Below are 20485 nucleotides of genomic sequence, written 5' to 3'. Positions count from 1 at the left end.
TAACGCCTTACATGTGCTTTAGATATAGCGGAAAACACAGGCAAGACTGAAAAAGCAGTTTCCGCTCTTGCAACACTCTTTAAAATAAACTACTGTATTTTAATCCCAAAAAAAAAACAGTTGTGTTAGAAAGAACCATATGTCTATATACTGCCATAGCGAATTCATGGCACATTAAGCCGCCGAATTATTTTTAATTTGTCCGCTTGACCCTCAAAACCCCCGTTGACAGACGTCGCGCAACCGCGTTTGTTTTAACCCAGCCATAAAACGTAGGAAATTTATGATATTTATTATTCAAAATGTCTGTAATTTTTAGCTTAGAATCATTAATTGAATTCTAATATTTCGTTTAAAAACGAAAAAACGACTTTAAAAAATTATTCACTCGCATATTTTAAACTTTCAAACAAATTACATCACAATGAAAAAAATGGTGTCTGTAAAAAAGTCACGGATATCTACCTGATAACTATCACTTCATTGTATATTTTTTGTTACTATCGCGTTTTCTCCGATATGTTAGATGATTAAAATAATGGGTCCAAGCAAAGAAAAATTGAAAAACAACATTTAAAAGGGTAAATATATGAAAAATAACATCTCGACCACTCCTTGATGTCTGCGTTTTTTCTGCATCGCGACCCTTATTATATTACCATGTTTCACCCATAAAATCCCCCCCAAAAATCCAGCTGTGGTCATTCACATGATGCATGCTACATGGAGTTTCTGGATCGAAACAAGGTAAGTACGCGATAATATCTCGTTAAAGTCATGGCGTCTTTAATTCTGCTCTAGCGTGCTCTCACCTCCAGATAGGGTTTTGCTGTTTCAAAAAAAATTTTTTTTTTTTTTAAATGCCCCACTGTTGAAAATTTTTCTTCTGCCAGAAAATTGAGATGTTAAGCTTTCCAATGATGTATCACACATGCATTTCAGACAATTTTTAAAAATTGGCCAAATTGGGGGTCTCATAGCGGAACTTCAAGTCACCTGAGTGTTTTACGCCATATACATTTACTTTTACTTCAGTAGATTTGTGAAGAAAAAACACTACTCTTAATCTGCTACTTTGGGCTGCACAAGAGTTGTTACATTTTACCTCTTTCTTCTACTGTACATATTAGATTTATTATTTTTTTGCCGGCGATGCCAAGAGTAGAGAAGTCCCTGGTGGACTACCGGGGTAGCTATACCAATTTCACCAATTAGACATCGCAACAATAATCACATGACTCCCTTATACCAATCAGACGGAAGTTTGCCGTTCTATCTTCACGCCAGCATGTTCAATCATGTGTTTTTAAAGCACCGTAAAAACTGAAGTATTTGATATAGAGCGCTGCCCTCAACATGACTCGAAAGCGCGGATTTTATTCTTTCTCCCAGTTTTTACTTGGCACCGATTGACCACGGAAACCCAGAGATATGATCCTTTTAATTTCAAAATAGTCATTATGAAGGAATACTTCAATATTCAAACAGGAACTATTTTCTCCACTAATGTTAATTGCTTAATTTTATGTAATCGGTTATTGTACAGTATCATTATAACAACAGTACATAACCGTCAGATAACTGTGCTCAGAGAAAAATACCATTGTTTAAAAAAAAATCAAACAAAAATATAAGCCGTTACTCATAATGTTCCTTGTTACTTGAGTATTCTTTTCACCAAATACTTTTTTACTTGTACTTAAGTACATTTTTGGATGACTACTTTTACTTGAGTAGTATTATTTTGAATTATCCCTACTCTTACTTGTGTCACATTTTTGGCTACTCTACACACCTCTGCATTTGGTATGATTGGGGGTGGGGTTCACATGACCATGTCATGTCCACATATGTGGAAAGCAGTTCTCAATTATAACTATGCGATTTTTATTATTATTATTATTATTGATAATTGTTTTTTATGAAAAAATAAAAACATTAAAATGAATAAAACCAGAAATACACTTTGTTTATAGATCCCAATAACACTCTTAAGTTGATTTATTTGTATCTTATACCACAGTATTTACCTGATTGCCTACCATTGGCAACAATAAACACCCACTTCAATAAAACTGGGAGGATTGGCTTGCTGCCTTAGTTACCAGTCAAAATCGATGAAATGTCTTGTGCTGTGAATGGTAGCCAATGAGTTAAATGAGTGCCCCCGTGTTCAAGTTTGTACAGGTCAGAGCAGGGGTGTCCAAACTATAATATGACAATAACCCAGATTTTATTGGCTCGTCCAAAAAGATGGAAATAATGACTATGGCCTGCACAAGAAGCTTAAATTCAGCCTACTGTATTTTGTGCACTACACCTAAGAGCCTTCAATTTTCTCAAAAGCCAAATGTGCGCCTTATAATCCAAGGCGCCTTATATATGTTCAATATTGGTTAATCATGGCATAACATTTCCTTAAGCACAGCTATATCTAGTGAATTTCTAATGCTACCACAACCACTAGTATTACTACGACGACTACTACTGCGCCTTATATTGGTGCACTATATATATATATATGGGCTGTCAAAATTATCACGTTAACGAGCGTTAATTAATTTTTTAAATTAATCACATTAAAATATTTGACACAATTAACGCATGCACTGAATGACCCGCTCACGCATTGCCTCAAACAGATTACAATGACGCCGTTTATGGACATTAAGAGTGAAGAGAATGCCACCGGCCGCTTGGAGGCAGCGCCGTTCCATACTAATGTTATTCCTTCTAAACGTGGGAGAATTAGTAGTCGTGAGATGTTTATGCTGTTGCACTGTGCTATTTGTGCTCCACACATACAGTATTTCTGTAAGTATTCTTTCTTTTAGTGGCAATTATGTGTCTCTTGTTGTATTTTGGGTAAGATATGTACATAGATATACTGTGTATGTTATAAAGGTGAGTGGACACAGGCGTTCTTTCGACCGCACCGTTCATTGGCATAAGCATTGGCAACTCCTTCACAACAAACAAAGTATCATTTAGTGAAAGCACAACAAAAATAATATTCCTATCTCTCAAAAAAAAAAAAAAAAAAAAAAAAATGTTCACAAAAAGAAAAGCACTTCAGTCTGTAGTAATGAGGCCCTATTCTCACAGTTAAACAACAATGCAAAGTGAACCGGCATTCCTAATCAAAATAGCTATGCAAAATACACATAAAACTTACTCAGACTTTGGTCACTCTATTCTTATTGTTGTTATTTTTATTCTTATTATATTAACTCTACTTTTGATTGAAAATTTTACAAATTTTATTAAAATGAAAACATGAAGAGGGGTTTTAATATAAAATTACGATAACTTGTAACTATAACATTTATCTTTTAAGAACTACAAGTCTTACTATCCGTGGATCACTTTAACAGAAAGAATGTTAATAATGCCATTTGTGGATTTATTGTTATAATAAACAAATACAGTACTTATGTACAGTATGTTGTATGTATATAACTGTCTTGTGTCTTATCTTTCCATTCCAACAATAGTTTACAGAAAAATATGCCATATTTTAGTGATGTGTGTCTTATCTTTCCATTCCAACAATAGTTTACAGAAAAATATGGCATATTTTAGAGATGGTTTGAATTGCGATTAATTACAATTAATTGCGATTAATTAATTTTTAAGCTGTGATTAACTGGGTTAAAAATTTTAATCGTTTGACAGCCCTAATATACATATATATATATATATATATATATATATATATATATATATATATATATATATATATATATATATATATATATATATATATACATATACAGTGGTACCTCAACATGCGGTCACTTCGACACACGATCTTTTCGACATCCGACGTAAACTTTGACTCGCCATTTGGTTTCTACATTTCTAAATCCGACGACATGCTCGAAATATGACGCAGTTTCTTTGCTTTCCCGCAAGACGGATGCTCGGCGGATTTTCTTGTGGGAGAAATCAACCTGGGTTCCAAAAAGGTTAGTGCTGGTGGTGAAAAAAGGTGATGCTTACTATTGAAATGAACATGGAAATGATGGAAAAATATAAGCGTAGTGTGCGTGTCCGTGAACTGGCTCGGCAATACGGCCGTAGAATGTCTACAATCTCGACGGTCCTCTTCCGACCTCCGTTCGCCTGTCTTTTTAAGTTAAGGTGATGATTAGTCTTATCGTATCATCGCCAAAGAAATCACCAGCTTCGTGAGGTTTTTAATCATTTATTTCAGAACTTGTGCAACGCAACACGCCTACTGTCCACCGCAGTTCACGCAGACAACAACAGGACATTAAAAGAGAAAGTAAAATCTCTATCGCACCTATCTCACTGTCACGTCAGCCACGTGGTGCGTTCAGATACAGCACGCAAAACACATCTCCCACATTAGAACCCGATTCGTTACATTATAACAGGAATTATGATTATATTATTATTCCGATTTTTATTTATAATTTATTTGTTTTTCTATGTGTAAATGCAATTTGTAATGGTACTAGCATTATTTATTAGGGATTTAGTGTAGGTTTTCGGGCTGTGGAACGAATTAATGGAATTATAATGTATTCTTTTGGGAAAATCCTGCTCGACATACGACCATTTCGACTTACAAACACGGTCCTGGAATGAATTAATTCATATGTAGAGGTACCACTGTAGTTTTAAAGTTTTAAAATGGGCCATTCATTGACGATGCGCCTAATACTCAGATACGCCTTGTAGTGCAGAAAATACAGTACATTATATTGCACTTCTGAGCTATAACACTAGATGATGGTCGTTACTTGAAGTTCAGGACTCAAAACCTGATACAGTATGTGGAAATCACTGTAGGAAACTGTAGAATTTAGTATTTTGTTTTACATAAATGTACATAAAAGTTAATCTAATGTGAGCTATCCACGTTTTCTTGACTGTTTTGCAAAAGTTTGACATTTTCTCTTTGTTCTGCATTGCTTTTTTGGTAGTGTAAATATACAATATCCTTCTACTTCTGGATTATTTTGTTGATTGTAACCCTTAACAGTTTAAATCCATTTCAACTGAGGAGGCTAGCATTAAGTGATCATGTTTCACTGCCATTGACGGCGATAGACGTCCAATCCAATTTAACTGTGGGGCTGGCTGCAATGAAATCATTTGATTTTCCTCAAATCGGCCCTCGAATAAAAAAGTCTGGACACCCCTGATTTAGAGTGAGGCTACAAAACATGGAGTGGAAGTCATCATAAAATCCAAAACGGTTGATGATAACGTGTGGAATTTTGCAAAGTAGGATTTTCACGTTTGGACTTTGTTACCCAGCAAACACCTGTGGCGCCGGCAGCTCGGGGAGCGGATTGGCAGTGGCGGCGGGTCGGCTAACTTTGAGCGGGTGTTTCTCCAGTGTGTCCCGCACCTCTTGCCCCACGCTGTCGGGCCAGGCCAGCAGCTCGGCGTGAAACACGCGGGCTGCCTCCATCAGTGCCTCCTGACGGGCGCCCAACTCCGACAGGAGGTCCAAGTTACGCCGAAGGTGGGCTAGAGCGCCTTCGGGCGCCACGGGGTCTGAGTCCAGGGGGGCTACGGGGCGGTTCTGCTCGGAGTGAGGAGAAGCCTGGCCCGACATGTAGGACTCGAACTCCTCCTGGGTCAGGTTGAGAGATTGAGCGTCCAGTTTCTCAATGAAGGCCGCCGCACAGCACTAGACAAAAAAATACAAAATTGACATTTACAGTAAACTACAGACAGGTGGCGCTGATGACGACGCGGCTTGCTTCAGGTCAAATGTTGACCATATTTGGGGATTTTTAGTTGTTTTTTTTTTTTACATCAGGTGTTGTTCCGGAACCGCAAAGCAGCCAGTGTTAGTAACATTTCTACCATGGTTTTCTCATTTTAACGTATTGACAACTCATTTCAACGTATTGACAACTCGTTTTAACGTATTAACATCTCATTTTAACGTAGTGCCAAAATTGTTTCAACATATTGGCAAACTCGTTTCAACGACTGCCGTAATTTTCGGACTATAAGCCGCTACTTTTTTCCCCCCATTTAGAATCGTGCGGCTTATTTGTTGATTTATTTGGGTTAATAGTATGACAGTCTTATGACAGTCTTACGGCGCCACTATAAAAGAAAGTGCTACCAAATACCATGACTAGCTAGCAAATAGAACAGTAACTGAAAAAATAATTAGCCAAGAACATGAATTTTGATTTTTTTTTACATTTGTGCGCCGCAATGCACGCAAGGAGGCATGTTGGACGACAAGTGTTGAAAGCAGGTGGCAGCAGAGGTTGACTGTCTCCCCCAAGGGAGCAGTGATGGCTGAATTAAACTTATGAAGCAATGAAGCTTTACAACCAATTGGTTCAAAGCTTCATGGTGATTCATTTGATCTTATGACAGTCTTATGATGCCGCTATCAAATAAAGTGTAACCGGTTAATGTATTTTGGTGTATATAACCCATAATACAGTGAGGACAGTTGCGGCTGATACTCCGGTGCAGCTTATCTATGAACAAATGTTGTTTTCGTGTCAAATTTTGTGGGTGGCGGCTTAAAGTCAGGTGCGCAGTTAATGGTGAAGGCTAAATGCTAAGAACATTACCTTTTCCCATAGTTCCTCAGAGTTTGGGCATGCATGCGCAGTTGTACTCAGCCTCTCTATCACGTTGTCATAAGCATGCTGCATTCGAGGAAGGTTGCAAATCGGAGTTTTTTTAACGTCCAAATATCATTGGAACGCCACTCGAACTGGGAGATACTAGTCGCAAATTCGGGGAAAAAAAGTACCCCCACTTTACGACTTGCTTCAATCTGATGTCACTCGACAAAACGACGCTTAAGACAAAGTATTCATGACACAATAATGAAGTTAAATTAAGTTAGTTTGAGACGCCATGTATTTTTTTCTCACACAGTGAATTAGCTTAAAGAAATTATTGGTATTTTTTTATATTAACTTTCAGCAAGGATGTAACTTAAGAAGGCAGTTTACAGTGTGTGCTATTTATCTCAGCCGTCATTTTTCTTCCACTATTTGATCGCTGACGAGGAGACAGGTTTGCTGGTGGTCAAAATGTCTTGGCCAAAATCTTTGTTGTGGGATAGTGGGATAAGTCCGACTTCCTACCTTCCTCGAACGCAGCATTTTTCCTACACCTGTTGAGTACAACTGTGAATTTCCAAACCCTAAGGAACTATGGGAAAAGCTCATGTTTTTAGCATTTAGCTTCTTCACTAACTAGTCGTTTGCCACTACGTTGAAACGAGGTCGACAATACTTTAAAACGCGATGTTAATACGTAAAAATGAGGTTAACAATACGTTAAAACGAAATTAGCAATAGGTTGAAGCAAGTTGTCAATAGGTTGAAACGAGGTGTCACGACTTTAAAATGAGAAAGCCCTGGTAGAAATGTATAACACTGGCAGCTCTGTGCTTCTATATTCACTACATTTTTGCCATTTTTATTTTTTACATTTTAAGTTTTTATCATTTTGTGTGTTTTTGGAGAATTTTGTTGTTACAGAATGTCGAAAACAAATGTATTTGTGGATTCAGTCAGAAGAACTATTACAAAATATTCATATTATGTTTTCTTTTTGTGAATCTTGATTTTGGATTTTCTTTTTTTTTTTTTTTTTTTTTTACAAATTGTCCGTCATTTTGATGATTTTTTTTTTTGTTCTTCATCTTTGTGAATTTTTTTTTTTTTTTTTTTTTTACAATATGTTTATCATTTACTGGATTTTTACTTTTATTTTTTATGTCAACTATTTTTATGTATTTAAAAAAATAACATTTCCATCAATTTGGGGATTTTTTTCCCATCATGTTTAAGGAATTTTAAGCCTTGATTTAAGAAAATGTCCATCCTATTTGATCATTTTTTGGTACGTTTGATTTTTTAAAATTTATTTAATAAATAATGTTTATACAACTTGTGGAATGTGTATTCCACCATGTTGGTACAGGTAACAACCAATTAAGCGTTCTTGAAGGGGATGGCCGTACTTACTGTATATTACTGTACATCATGTTCCCCATTTTGTGAAGTATATTGCAGTCTGTCCACCATCTTTGCATGATGTGTAAATAAGTTAATTGCAGCTTGTTTTTCCATTGCTTGCCCTTCACGACATTGCCTCACACGACCGCCACATGAGCTCGAGTTTGTCGCCAAGCAACGGATTCTGTGGCGCAACGGTAGCGTGTCTGACTCCAGACCAGAAGGTTCAAGTCACGTCAGGATCAAACACCATTTTTTCGTCTTTTGCTAACATATCAAAATTGTGTCAGAATGGAAGGATAGCAGACCAGGTTAGTGAAGTAGTATCCGTCCTCGCCGGTCATCAGCCTGCTGGGATTGCAGAAGCGCGTGATGTACTGGATGTTGGACTGCAGTCGGGGCGGGTTGGCCTTCAGGACCACGTAGATGAGCGCCGGCAGGAAGTCGTCGGCCGATGCCGGCTCGCTTTTGGTGCCGGCGATGGCGGCGAAGATGTGCTTGCTGCAGCGCGTCACACATGCCAGCTTGTCCCGTGGTACCTTCTTGGAGTCCATCTCGATGATGTCTGCATTGAAACTTTATTTCAGTAACCACGGATAAGGTATCTTGACGAAAGCAAAAGGAGAAGTTACCGGTGATGGCCTTGACCACGTTCTCTGAGGCTTCCGGAACCTCTTCGTCCATGGGCGCGCAAAGCATGTGGATGTTGACCCAGTGGAGAGCTCTGCGACACAATGTCTAACAAACAACCGAAGCCGGAATACGAGATGAGGCGAGAAGCCCACCTTATCCTGTTCTGCATGGCTAAGTCTTTCTTCTCGTCGTCGGTGGTTTCCGGGCAGAAGACGCTTTTGTACAAACGGGTCATGATGTACTTCTCCACCTGGTCCATCACCTGCTCCACAGCCTCGGAGGAACCTGAAAGAACCCCATGTCAGTCACGTTTATCCCAGATGAGGAGATGTTTTCTCTGCCCACCTTTAAAGTGACTCATCAAGCGGTCGGCCAGGTTCTGGTAGAAGTCCTGAACACACTCCGAAACTTCTTCAGCACTCAGGTCCTGAAAAAAAAAAAACGACCTATTTGTGCAACATGTTTATTGAAAGCAAAAGGTCCAAACACGGCATTCTTTTTGATATTGCGTACATGGAATATCAATGAAACTCTAAATTCTTAAATTTACATTCATCTTCGGGGGCTACCATTTTCTCTAATACCGCAACACTGCATATTTGTGACGACATTGATAACTACAGTGGTATGAAAAAGTATCTGAATCTTTTGGAATTTCTCACATTTCTTCGTGAAATCACCATCAAATGTTATCTGATCTTTGTCAAAATCACATAGAGGAAAATACAGTGTCTGCTGTAACTAAAACCACCCAAACATTTATAGGTTTTCATATTTTAATGAGGATAGCATGAAAATAATGACAGAAGGGCAATTGAAAACAATTTTTTCTAAACATTTAAAGTCAGGTGTGTGCCCAATCACTGATGAGTGGTTTAAAGCTGCCCTGCCCACTATAAAACACACACCTGGTAAGAAATGTCTTGATGTCATTGTTTGATGTGCATCATGGCTCGGTCAAAACAGCTGTCTGAAGATGTGCGGTCAAGGATTGCTGAATTATATAAAGCTGGAAAAGGATACAAAACCATCTCTAAAAGTCTGGATGTTTATCAATCGACAGTCACAGAAGTTTTCCACAAATGGAGAGAGTTTAGCACTGTTGCTTCTCTCCCAAGGAGTGGCCGTCCACCAAAGATGACGCCAAGACTTCAGTGCAGACTACTCAGAGGTAAAAAAAACCCCTACAGTGTCTGCTTAAGACTTACAGAAATCACTGGCACAGTCCAATATCTCTGTGCACATATCAGCTATATGTAAAACTATAGCCCAGAATGGTGTTCATGGGAGGACTCCATGGAGGAAGCCACTGCTGTCTAAAAAAAAAACATTGTTGCTTGTTTAACGTTCGCAAAAAGGCACTTGGACACTCCACAGACGTTTTGGCAAAATATTTTGTGGACTGATGAAACCAAAGTTGAATTGTTTGGGAATAACATACAACGCCATGTGTGGAGGAAAAATGGAACAGCTCACCAACATGGTAGAGGAAGCATCATGATTTGGGACTGTTTTGCTACTTCAGGGCCCGGACAAAAATCATTAATGGAAGAATGAATTCAAACGTTTATCAGGATGTTTTGCAGGAAAACCTCTGTCAGACAGTCTAAGCTAAAAAGAGGATGGATGCTGCAACAAAACAATGATCCAAAACACAGAAGTATATCAACTACAGAATTTTTTCAGAAGAAAAAAATACACGTTCTGGCATGGCCAAGTCAAATTCCAGACTTGAACCCCATTGAGATGCTGTGGCATGACCTGAAGACAGTGATTCATGCCAGACATCCCAGGAATCTGACTGAACTACAGCAGTTTTGTAGAGAAAACTGGGCCAAGATTAGTCCTGATGTGCCAGACTGATCTGCAGCTACAGGAAGCATCTGGTTGAAGTTTTTGCTGCCAAAGGGGGGATGTCGCAAAATATTTTCTCCATTTTGTCATTGTTTGCATAATATCCTCATTAAAATATGGAAACCTATCAATGTTTGGGTGGTTTTAGTTAAAGCAGACACTGTATTTTCATCTGTGTGATTTTGACAAAGATCAGATAACATTTGATGGTGATTTTATGCAGAAATGTGAGAAATTCCAAAAGTTTCAGATACTTTTTCATACCACTGTATGGGTTAATGGACTTTTTCTCAAGCAGTCACCTTCTTACTGGACACGTTGATCAAAAAGCTGCGACACTGCTTGTGGATTTCCCGTCCAGGTCGTTGCAGGTTCTTCAAGAACTCCATGAAGTCCTTCGACACCTGGTCAGAGTCGAAGCTGGCATGGCGACTCGTGGACGGGCTGGTGGTCTTCACCTCCGGAGAGTCTAATGAGGAGGATGCGATCAGCTATTGTCTGAGTCTCCTCCTGGTTCCGACCGTACCTTTCTTGGAAGCGCTGCGTGACGAGGGGCTGAAAAACTTCTTGACGGTGGTGACTTTGCGGGTCTTCTCGTTGGTTTTCTTCTCCTCAAACTTGGAAAAGGGTCCCAGCGAGGACTGGGACGGGTGCGAAGGAGGCGTGGACTGGGCCGTGACAGGCGCGCCGTGGCTGCTGGCGTACGCGGCCGCCTCCTCCTCTCGCTGCAACCTCGGAAAATAACCGAGCAGAACGTTCTCCAGTCAGAATGACATATCGGATTTTTTTAATAGTGCCACCAAATGGATTGGAGGTACATCAATGTTACCTAAATGGGCCTTATTTAAGGAAATAGCAGTCTTACTTTTCAGCCAAGGCCCAGTCATCCTGGATCTGCTTCTGGCGCACCCGTTGGTACTCCTCACGCCAACATTTGGAGCACAGGCCTTGCCAGGCACCGTTGCCGTAGTAACCGCATCCCTTTTTGCACAGCAGCTCCGACTGGTCCACGTGAATGCCTCGACGCTCCGTCTTCTGACTCATACTGTCAAAAACATAGTACATCAGTAACTGCAGCTCTCCTTTCCTACGTGCAAGGTCATGTCAGCAGGTTTACAGTCAAAACCTACAGCAACAAAGCTAAACCGCTATATAGATATTTTTCTCAGAGGTCCTCCATATGCTGCTGTCAACCACAAGAGGCCCCACTTTTCATGTTTTTTTTTCCCACCTGAGCAGTGCTATGATGTGCTGTGACATACTGACCGCTATCCATATTTAACACCTAGGCTGTACACACATTTTCGGTTGCAATGACACGTTTAGTAACATGTTGCTAACGTTAGCACTTGCTGCAGCTAAGCCTATAGAAGAGTCGAATATTACTAGAACTGCAGCCCCTGCACTTCAACGCCTTTTTTACTACAACTGTATGCCGACAAATTCTCACCTGTTATGTTCTCAAGCACAAATGTAGGAGATCTTTTCACTCAGCTTCAGTTAAATTTGCAGGACACGGCGAGGAGCTTATTCAAGGAATGCTCGCAAATTTACACAAAGCTCCTTGGAATAAAATCGCGTAATGTTTTTAATCCGGAATTGAGCAGGTTATCTCCCATTGTACCTATTTTATTGGGTCCGTGAGCCTTCAGATAAGAGGAGGTATTCAGTCGTGACGTCACGAAGCAACGGAATACCAGGACGTTCGGACAGCGGCGGAAATAGCCGAGTGACTTTCGAGTCATTTGGATATGTTTTACGTGTGATTTGATGAAGGAAATAAGAAGTGTTGTTTTTAAAATACCAAAAACTCATGTAAAATCGATACCATTGTTCTGGATAAAACGGGGGTTTTTGTTTCAGGAAAAGATATAATATTCCCGTTTTCTTCCCAAAGGGTTTTTTTCCACACAAGATGGCGGCACCGCTTTGCGCATGCGCAGTATTGATCCGAGGTCACGCAGAGTCACGTGATTGACAGAGACAGTCGAAAGACTTTCGCTTTTTTTATTTTATGCAAAGCTTTCGTGTTCTGTGAATGGACGTGGTATTGTAATGCTATTACCGTAAAGTGTAAAAAAAATATATATAATATTAATAATAAGCGCAGGATTGACTCACAGCAATTTGTTAGACTGTCACATGAGTTTTTTTTTTTTTGTAATTATTGAACTTCGATGATTACATTTAGAGATTGACGCAAAGCTGATTAAATTACTAAACTATCTGCAGTCCAAATAAGACAAAATCATCAATCGCTATGTTTTGCTAACGTTTTTACAGCATATGCTAATAATGGATATTTTAAATTGTAATATGTCAAATTTAAAGGGAACTCCGGACTTAACAAGATTTATAGGCTCTAATAAGTCACAATTGTTCTCTTTTACTAAAATATGTTATTAGAAACGCATAAAATATTGAATAAAAATAATATTAAAAATATTGATTTAAAAATATAATATTTAGTTCACATTTTGGCCTACGGAGGGCGCCATGTTTTATGCCCACAATGGACGCTCGGGGTGATGACATAGTTTGTCATCGTCACTGGACGAACACTATAGGGTTACTGCAATTCTTTCTACGAGACGTCCAACACATGTGAGTACTTACTATTTGTGTTTTAATTGAGTCTTTTATTACCTTTTCATTGCCTCAAAATACTTTTTGAATGTGTTTCCCTCTCATACTTTTAAGCATTGTGTTTTCTTGTGGTAGTTTTAAAGCAGATTCTTGATCTGTTGACCCCATTAGTCGTGTAGCATATTGAAACCACCCTTATTTGATATTACTACGTATTTTATACGTATATTACGTATTTTTTTAAGGCATCTTTAATATGTTGTGTCTCTATGCATCTAAACCAGGGGTTCCCAAACTATTCCACATCGGGCCGCTGTGGGTGCTGGATTTCTTTCCAACAAAACAGGACGACACATGTGTACCAATCTGGTGTTTTACAAGTGTAATCAGTTGATTGTAGTCAGGTGCTGCTTGTTTTAGCAGAACCCTCATTGGTTAAACGGTCTGTGCTCGATGGGTAGGAACAAAAACCAGGACCCACAGGGGTCCTTGAGGACCGGTTTGGGAACCACAGAGCTAAACAAAACAAGCTGAAAGCGCACGGTGGTACTTTGGGTGTCAAATTCGCCTCTTGTAGGACGTTTCGCTGGTGAAGAACATTTTGGCAGAACATCATTTTTTTTTTGTCCCTACTCTCGTCTCGTCTCATCCCGTCTTTCCTGTTCATTTTGCTTTTGCTTCTCATTCTGTGAAATATCGACAGTGCTTACATGCTCATTTCAAATTGAAAGGGTTGAACAGATGACATGTTTATGTCGCTAGAGTCATACTCAGGAAGCCCGGCAGCGTAACCATGTGACGTCATCGCCCTGCGACGTCAACAACAATGCCGACCTACTAGTTAAACTAATTTTACAAATTGTATAAAAATGAAAACATCAAGACTCAGAGGTGTTTCATTATCAAAATATTTTGACTCATAATAACGTTTATCTTTTAAGAACTACAAGCCTTCTATCCGTGGATCCCTTTAAAAGGGTTTAGGCAGAAGTACTCACATACCTAGTTCCAACGACCAACCGGATAAGTTTACGTCACTGGGAACATGAGTAAACAAACACAAGGTCAAAGATACTGTGGACTACCACAAGTTGTTATTCTTGCAAATATATTGAGCTCCAGCCATGATCATGCTGGGCCACGGTATGTGCCTTCCTTCACAGGCCACGGTCCAAAACATTTTCCTTGCGGCTCGGGACGCCAACGCCATCCCTGACATCTCGCTAGACCCGGGCCTCGCCACCTTCCTGTCTCTGGATTCGGCGGCGGCGCTGCAACACCAGTACGCTTCTCTGCAGAGAGGCCTGAGCGAGACGCAGAGGGCGACATTCGGCGTCCGCCTCCAACGAGAGCTCGGTGGCCCAAGGGTAACGCACGGGGGCGTGGGGGTCGTAGCTCTGGCTTTGTCTATGATGTTGGACCACGTTGCCCAACAGGTCTGTAAAAATGTTCTTGGAAGGTACTTTATTCTTAGAATCTATTTTTATTGTAACAATTGGCTGCCAACGACGGTAATAGACATCCAGTCCATTTGAACTGGGATAGGCTGATTGCTGTCAACCCCCCCAGTCCACATGAATAGAAGGCCTATCGTCGTCATTGGCAGCCAATGTTAACAATGGGACTTTATTTCTCGTGACTTCACGATATTTTCTCGCAATGTAACAACTGTAACATAACTTTATATTTTAATTTTAAGAGTTCAGAATGAAAAAAAATGCACATCTGCGTGAATTGCACGATAATGAAAATAATGTGTCATAAATATTGCCACGATACATGAAAAGATGTCAATTTAAACAACAAAAAACAGCTGACCTGTTTCTGTGAATAAATGGGGACTGGTTGGTTCCCGTATCTGTGGCGGAAATACATGAAAAATAATTTTTCCAAATTCCGCTGAGCTACATTTCAGCAATTGACTGTGACATTTGAAAATATTTTTGTTTGAATTCTTCCATTAGGTTAGAGGAAACAGTTCAGCACAGGCAGGTCAGTCACCTGTGATGAATCCATCCAGGAAGCTTTTCGGAATCGCAGTTTCGTCAAGAATCGGTGGGATTGCACAGAATTACCTGCGTCTGATTCCGGGCCTCGCCAATGACCCGGACACGATGGCCGAGACCACTGAGATCTATGACAACTGGCTCAAACTAGAGTTGCTGGACCATTACCACAGGATGACCAATAAGAAGAGGATGAGTTCAGTATCCATGCAGCAGTGGTTGACTGGAGCAGCGCTTCATCTCCATATGAGGATACACCAGGTCAGAATGTTCTTCGATTTTCTGCTTTGTTTTTGCATTTTTAGCTTATAGCATAATAGTTTATAGCATTATAGCTTACATCTTGTAGCATTATAGCTTAAAGCATATTTTTAACTTAATTATTTTTCTCATAGACTTCATAATTGTATTGACGGGTCAGTTCGGCCAGCCACTACGCAACGCCTTCAAGCAGGGGGCCAGGCATCCCACAATCCGCTTCAATTATTATTAGCAGTCGGTTGCAGCGACACATGCAGCATTCAAAGCCGGATTTAGGATAAAAGTATGAACGCTGTAACGCATACAAACAGGAAGGATTGTCTCAGGAGTGATTTGTTCGAGGATTCAAGGTAATTATTATATTTTTCGTCCCATGCATGCATTATGAAGCGTTGTGGAAAAAAATCAATGGGAGAAATTAGCTGCTACGGCATTGGCATCATAGTTCGCAATACTTACGTAAAGTAAATGCTTACTGCACTTTTTTTTTTTTTTTGCTTTTAACCAAGAATCAAGACTGTTTTACGTCCATATCTATAAAGATTTGGGGGATTTAAGCATTTATTCACAAGAATTTTCACGGGAAAAGCACTGTTTACATCAGGCGGCCGCTAGCTACATTCACAAAAGACTAGCATTGTACTCCGACATATTTACATAAACTGAATGCTTGCTGCTCATTTTTTTTTTGCTTTTAACCAAGAATCGAGACTGTTTTATGTCCATATCTATAAAGATTTGGGGGATTTAAGCATTTATTCACAAGAATTTTCACGGGAAAAGCACTGTTTACATCAGGCGGCCGCTAGCTACATTCACGAAAGACTAGCATTGTACTCCCACATATTTACATAAACTGAATGCTTGCTGCTCGTTTTTTTTTTTTTGCTTTTAACCAAGAATCGAGACTGTTTTATGTCCATTTCTATAAAGATCTCGGGGATTTAGGCATTTATTAACAAGAATTTTCAACGAAAAAAACTCTTGTGATTCCACTCAGTCAGCTTTGACGGCCTCGCCAACAATGCAGGCCCCCTATTTATCGGCCTCGCGCCCCGTCAATACATTATGAAGTCTATGTTTTTCTATCTTATTTGTTATAAACTTTTTACGGTAAATAATTCCATTTTGATCTCATTTTTTAACTTGTTATTAATGAAGTTTTTTTGTTTTTTTTTAAACAGTTAATTATTTGTATTTTAAATCAATTATTGTACGGGTGAGAGTCTTAATAGTAATTAATTGGTTTTATTTTTTAATGAATTACTTTTTTGCAGTGAAATTTTAAATGTAAATAAATTAAATGTATTTGTGGTTTTTTTTTTTTTTAATCTAATGATTTATTTAGCTGTTTCTTATTTGAATTAGAATTGCTATTTTTAACCCATATTAAACATATAATATTACAATTCAGATTTTTTTTTTGTTACCTGTACTGAAGTTATTTTTTTACATTCCTAATTTTAACATTGTAATTTTTTTCAGTTATCTTTTTTGTATTCTTATGCTGGTCAACATTATTACGAACATTATTAGTAGTATATATATTTTTTGCATTTCTATATTATTTATTCTCACTTTATTGTTTCTTTTGTTTGTATACGTATCAGGTATGAGACAGGGGAACCAGTTGCGTATTGCGAACACAGGGTTTTATTAAGGCAGGCAATGAAAAAAAACAGGAACTGGAGGAATGGTGTTGAGTTGGTCAGGCTGAGCAGGCTGGAGGTCTGACGTGGTCGGGTCAGGCACGACAGGGTAAGCATACTGGGTCAGAAGTAGTGATCACTCAAGGACGGTCGATGAGCAGGAGAGTGCTGAATCGTTGACGAGCTGCCACTGAATGCTATTAGGCCGTGCCTTAAATGCAGTGGGCCCCCAACCTGTTTTGCACCATGGACCGGTGTAATTTGGGCCTTTTTTTCAAGGACCGGCAATGTGTGGCAGAAAATGACGGTAAATATAAAATAACAAGTCGAGGCTAAAAACGAATGTTAAGTGCATGGAAAATGTCACTCACCATAAACTGAATTAACCTTTTTTTTTTTTTTAACAACGGCCTCTCCTAAAACTCGTCAGCAAATATCCGTGGTCGCAAGCGCAATGAGTTCTTCTCCAATCGTGAAAGGTTTCTTAGCTTTAGCAATACGGTCCACCATGACGTATGATGCTCTCAGTGCATTCGCTTTTGTTGCCTCTTTTGCTAGCTTTTAGCCACATATTATCCAGAATGGACTTGGTTGTAGGCTCCTCTTCTGGCTCAGCAGGTGGCCTTTTCCCTGTAAAAATGCTGTCCAAAGACGTCGCCGCCCGCAGCACGCAGCCTTCAGCAGCTAAAGTTACTGTTTACATTGACTGGCACTGGGCTGCTATAGGTGTGCAAACACCCTAGTAATTGCGGCCAACCACTAGATGGCGACCTATACAAATCTTTAATCAGATTTGTCTATAGAGTAGACAGTTATATTGATGTGTCAAGAGCCACAGGCCAGATTGCAGTCGTTAATAAATCATTTATTTCTCTGCCGCCCAGTAGCAAATGCGCCACGGACCGTTCCTGATGGTTGGTGACCACTGTCTTAAATACACAGCTGGTAACAGGTTGCAGGTGTTGGTGATTAGGAATGACTGGAAGACAAGCTTCGTGATAGGTGGAGTGGCAGCAGGTTGAGTATGATGGAATATGCTGACAATTAGTGGAGAAGGGTTAGGCACATGATAATAAGCAATCAACCCCTAACCTCAGTGGTACTCATGACTGGTAGTGCTGATATTCCACCTTTCCTTTTTGTTTCACCAGGTTCGTCTTCATTCTGTGCCATTTGGTTCGGCGGCGTCCCTTCGCTTGTCTTACAAGACGGCATTCAACCGTCTGGTGCAGGGTTACACTGTCTACCTTCACAGGAACCTTCGGGAAACCGCACCATCAGCACCCGCTCATCGCACATCCCAGTCAAGCAGTCCAACCAACAGGACCTTATCCGGCCAGATGTCCTCGAACACGGACCGAGCAGACACGTTCAATGAGACGACCCACGGCAATGTTTCCGGAACGGATGAATCTGCTTGGCAAGAGGGGCTTCTGTTCATCGAGCCGGGGAGAAACGTGACCCACGGCGTGCGCCATCACCCCTGCGAGTCTCCGGCTATCCAGCAAGCTCTGGTTACGCGGATTATAAATGCGCAGGACTTGGAGGACAGCAGAGGCTTTTTCTTGTTCCCCAAAAAAGTCTTCCAGCGACTGCTCACACAGGACAATACTTTTGAGCTTGACACAAACTACACAGGTAGAGATCGACTATGAGAGGAGACCCCAGTTCTTTTTTTATTTCTTTGCAATGTTTCTAAAAGATAGGCCATAGCCAGATAATAGTGTCAGAGGCCTCTAGTCTCAGAAAAGTAGGATTAAAAACACAACAACAATAAAACCAGTCCTTAATGGTTGCCAAAGGAAAAAAAAAAGAGATAGTTTTCAAAATTAAAATAATAAATAGATTTAAAACACATAGTAAGAAATTGCTACAGTAAGTATAAGAACTAGTTTTAGGCACACAAAAAAATCACTCAATTTTTTTGTATACCTAATATTTGCATTTAGGAATAAAACTTTACAGTGCTACTGTATTAATACAGTGTGTGTTAAATTCCCCATTTATGTCCATATTTGATGATTATCATTTTTAATCTATTTCTTATTCTATTTATCTATATCTATCTATTCATATATTTATATCTGCTTTGACACCAGAATTTCCCCTTTGGGCATCATTACATCATATCTTGTATCCTCTATTTGTGTTAATATGAGATGTCTCGCAATTCAAGCAACACTCAGTAACTTTTCAGTTTTGGTCGATTTTGGCGATGCCAGTGGACAAAAGCGGTAGTGTTTTGCCTTAAGGAAGACTGAGTTTCCCATGATGACCAGCGCTGCGTTTCCTATGAGGACCAGCGCACACCCGCAGTGTCATAAAATATTCAATCAATCAAAGGAAGGATGAATAGTAATAAGGTAATGAATCCAGTTATAGCTAAACAACAGCATAAGACGATTAGTAACATGTGAGTAACACCCAAACTCATCAGTGCTGACGAGTTCGGTTGGTTGGGGTCGTCACGCCAGCGAGTGAAAGCCAGGCCAATGTTTATTGTGTAGTCCGTGGTAGCCTTCCTTGTTTTTCCTTCTCAGACAAAACATTTTGGCTCTTGTTGCTCCGCCATCTTTGCAGAATTTGCGCAAAAGCATGTGCATGGACTACCAACTTTATAATGAATGGGGAAAGAGGTAAGTGACGTATGCCGTAAAACAGTGGTCCCCAACCTTTTTTGCACCGCGGACCGGTGTAATGTGGGCTTTTATTTCGCGGACCGGTAATGTGTGGCAGAAAATGACAGTAAATATAAAATAACACGACTTGGCTGAAAATGAATATTAAGTGCAGGGAAAATGTCACTTACCATGTGCTGAATCAACCTTTTTTTTTTTTTTTTTTTTTTTTTTTTTTTTTAACAGCGGTCTCTCCTAAAACTTGACGGCACATATCTGTGGTCGCAAACATAATGAGGTTTCTTGGCTTTAGCAATACGGTTCACCATGAGGTATGATGCTTTCAGTGCATTCGCTTTTGTTGCCTCGTTTTCTAGCTTTTAGCCCCACACTTTGCAGAATGGACTTGGCTGTAGGCTCCTCTTCTGGCTCAGCAGGTGGCCTTTTCCCCATAAAATGCTGTCCAAAGACGTCGCTGCAGCACACAGCCAACAGCAGCTAAAGTTACTGTTTACATTGACAGACTCTGGGCTGCTGTAGGTGTGGTCTACATGGCGACTTACTCAAAACTTTACTCAGATTAGTCTATAGAGTAAATAGAGATATTGATGCATCAAGGCCACAGTCACAGGCCAGATTGCGATCGTTAACAAATGATTTATGATTTCTCTGCGGCCTGGTAGCAAATGCGGCCCACTGGTTGGGGACCACTGCTGTAAAGCAGTCAGCACATTTTTAGTTTTTTTTGTGTGGGAGGGGTCCTGCCACCCTCCTCAAAGTTCAATAGTGCCAGTGAAAGCAATACAGACCCCTCAAGATATAAAAGAGGTGTAATTCAACTAGTTGTCAGTCAACATATGATTACAAATATTTATGAAAATTTTTTATAAAGG

The 20485-nt window shown here is 39.8% G+C and overlaps 2 protein-coding genes across 4 annotated transcripts; one reads left to right on the top strand and one right to left on the bottom strand.

The window, feature by feature from the left end:
* Nucleotides 1-1433: 1433 nt before the first annotated feature.
* On the bottom strand, nucleotides 1434-12395 carry rabgef1 (RAB guanine nucleotide exchange factor (GEF) 1). Of its 2 annotated transcripts, XM_057821358.1 has the most exons (9): nucleotides 11923-12395; nucleotides 11338-11517; nucleotides 10999-11204; nucleotides 10775-10941; nucleotides 8964-9045; nucleotides 8771-8903; nucleotides 8618-8709; nucleotides 8294-8550; nucleotides 1435-5668 (listed from the first exon to the last, which is right to left on the bottom strand). In XM_057821358.1, exons 2-9 carry the CDS (start codon nucleotides 11514-11516, stop codon nucleotides 5282-5284), a joined length of 1503 nt encoding a protein of 500 aa, XP_057677341.1. In that variant the 5' UTR covers nucleotide 11517; nucleotides 11923-12395; the 3' UTR covers nucleotides 1435-5281. The 2 variants fall into 2 exon arrangements, with proteins under 2 accessions (XP_057677342.1, XP_057677341.1); XM_057821359.1 differs by lacking the exons at nucleotides 10999-11204; nucleotides 11338-11517; nucleotides 11923-12395 and having other exon boundaries at nucleotides 1434-5668; nucleotides 10783-10805.
* A 1765-nt stretch (nucleotides 12396-14160) lies between these two features.
* On the top strand, nucleotides 14161-19853 carry LOC130906734 (uncharacterized). Of its 2 annotated transcripts, none has more exons than XM_057821317.1 (3): nucleotides 14161-14425; nucleotides 15023-15325; nucleotides 18126-19853. In XM_057821317.1, the coding sequence occupies exons 1-3, from the start codon at nucleotides 14183-14185 to the stop codon at nucleotides 18627-18629; spliced, it is 1050 nt and encodes a 349-aa protein (XP_057677300.1). In that variant the 5' UTR covers nucleotides 14161-14182; the 3' UTR covers nucleotides 18630-19853. The 2 variants fall into 2 exon arrangements, with proteins under 2 accessions (XP_057677300.1, XP_057677298.1); XM_057821315.1 differs by having other exon boundaries at nucleotides 14161-14494.
* Nucleotides 19854-20485: the final 632 nt, after the last annotated feature.

This window comes from Corythoichthys intestinalis, chromosome 18 (genome assembly GCF_030265065.1).
Source record: "Corythoichthys intestinalis isolate RoL2023-P3 chromosome 18, ASM3026506v1, whole genome shotgun sequence".
Taxonomy (NCBI): Eukaryota; Metazoa; Chordata; class Actinopteri; order Syngnathiformes; family Syngnathidae; genus Corythoichthys; species Corythoichthys intestinalis.
Note: the sequence above shows the minus strand (reverse complement) of the source record. Positions and strands in the feature narration are given on the sequence as shown.

Bases quoted from the DNA above. Each gene is read 5' to 3' on its own strand.
- rabgef1 (XM_057821358.1), bottom strand. From the start codon at position 11,516: ATGAGTCAGAAGACGGAGCGTCGAGGCATTCACGTGGACCAGTCGGAG. The intron at 11,205-11,337 runs GTAAGACTGCTA...TTATTTTCCGAG, and splicing joins GACTGGGCCTTGGCTGAAAA to GTTGCAGCGAGAGGAGGAGG. The intron at 5,669-8,293 runs GTCTGCTATCCT...TTTTTTGTCTAG, and splicing joins GATACTACTTCACTAACCTG to TGCTGTGCGGCGGCCTTCAT.
- LOC130906734 (XM_057821315.1), top strand. From the start codon at position 14,183: ATGATCATGCTGGGCCACGGTATGTGCCTTCCTTCACAGGCCACGGTC. The intron at 14,495-15,022 runs GTCTGTAAAAAT...TTCTTCCATTAG, and splicing joins TGGACCACGTTGCCCAACAG to GTTAGAGGAAACAGTTCAGC. The intron at 15,326-18,125 runs GTCAGAATGTTC...TTGTTTCACCAG, and splicing joins TCCATATGAGGATACACCAG to GTTCGTCTTCATTCTGTGCC.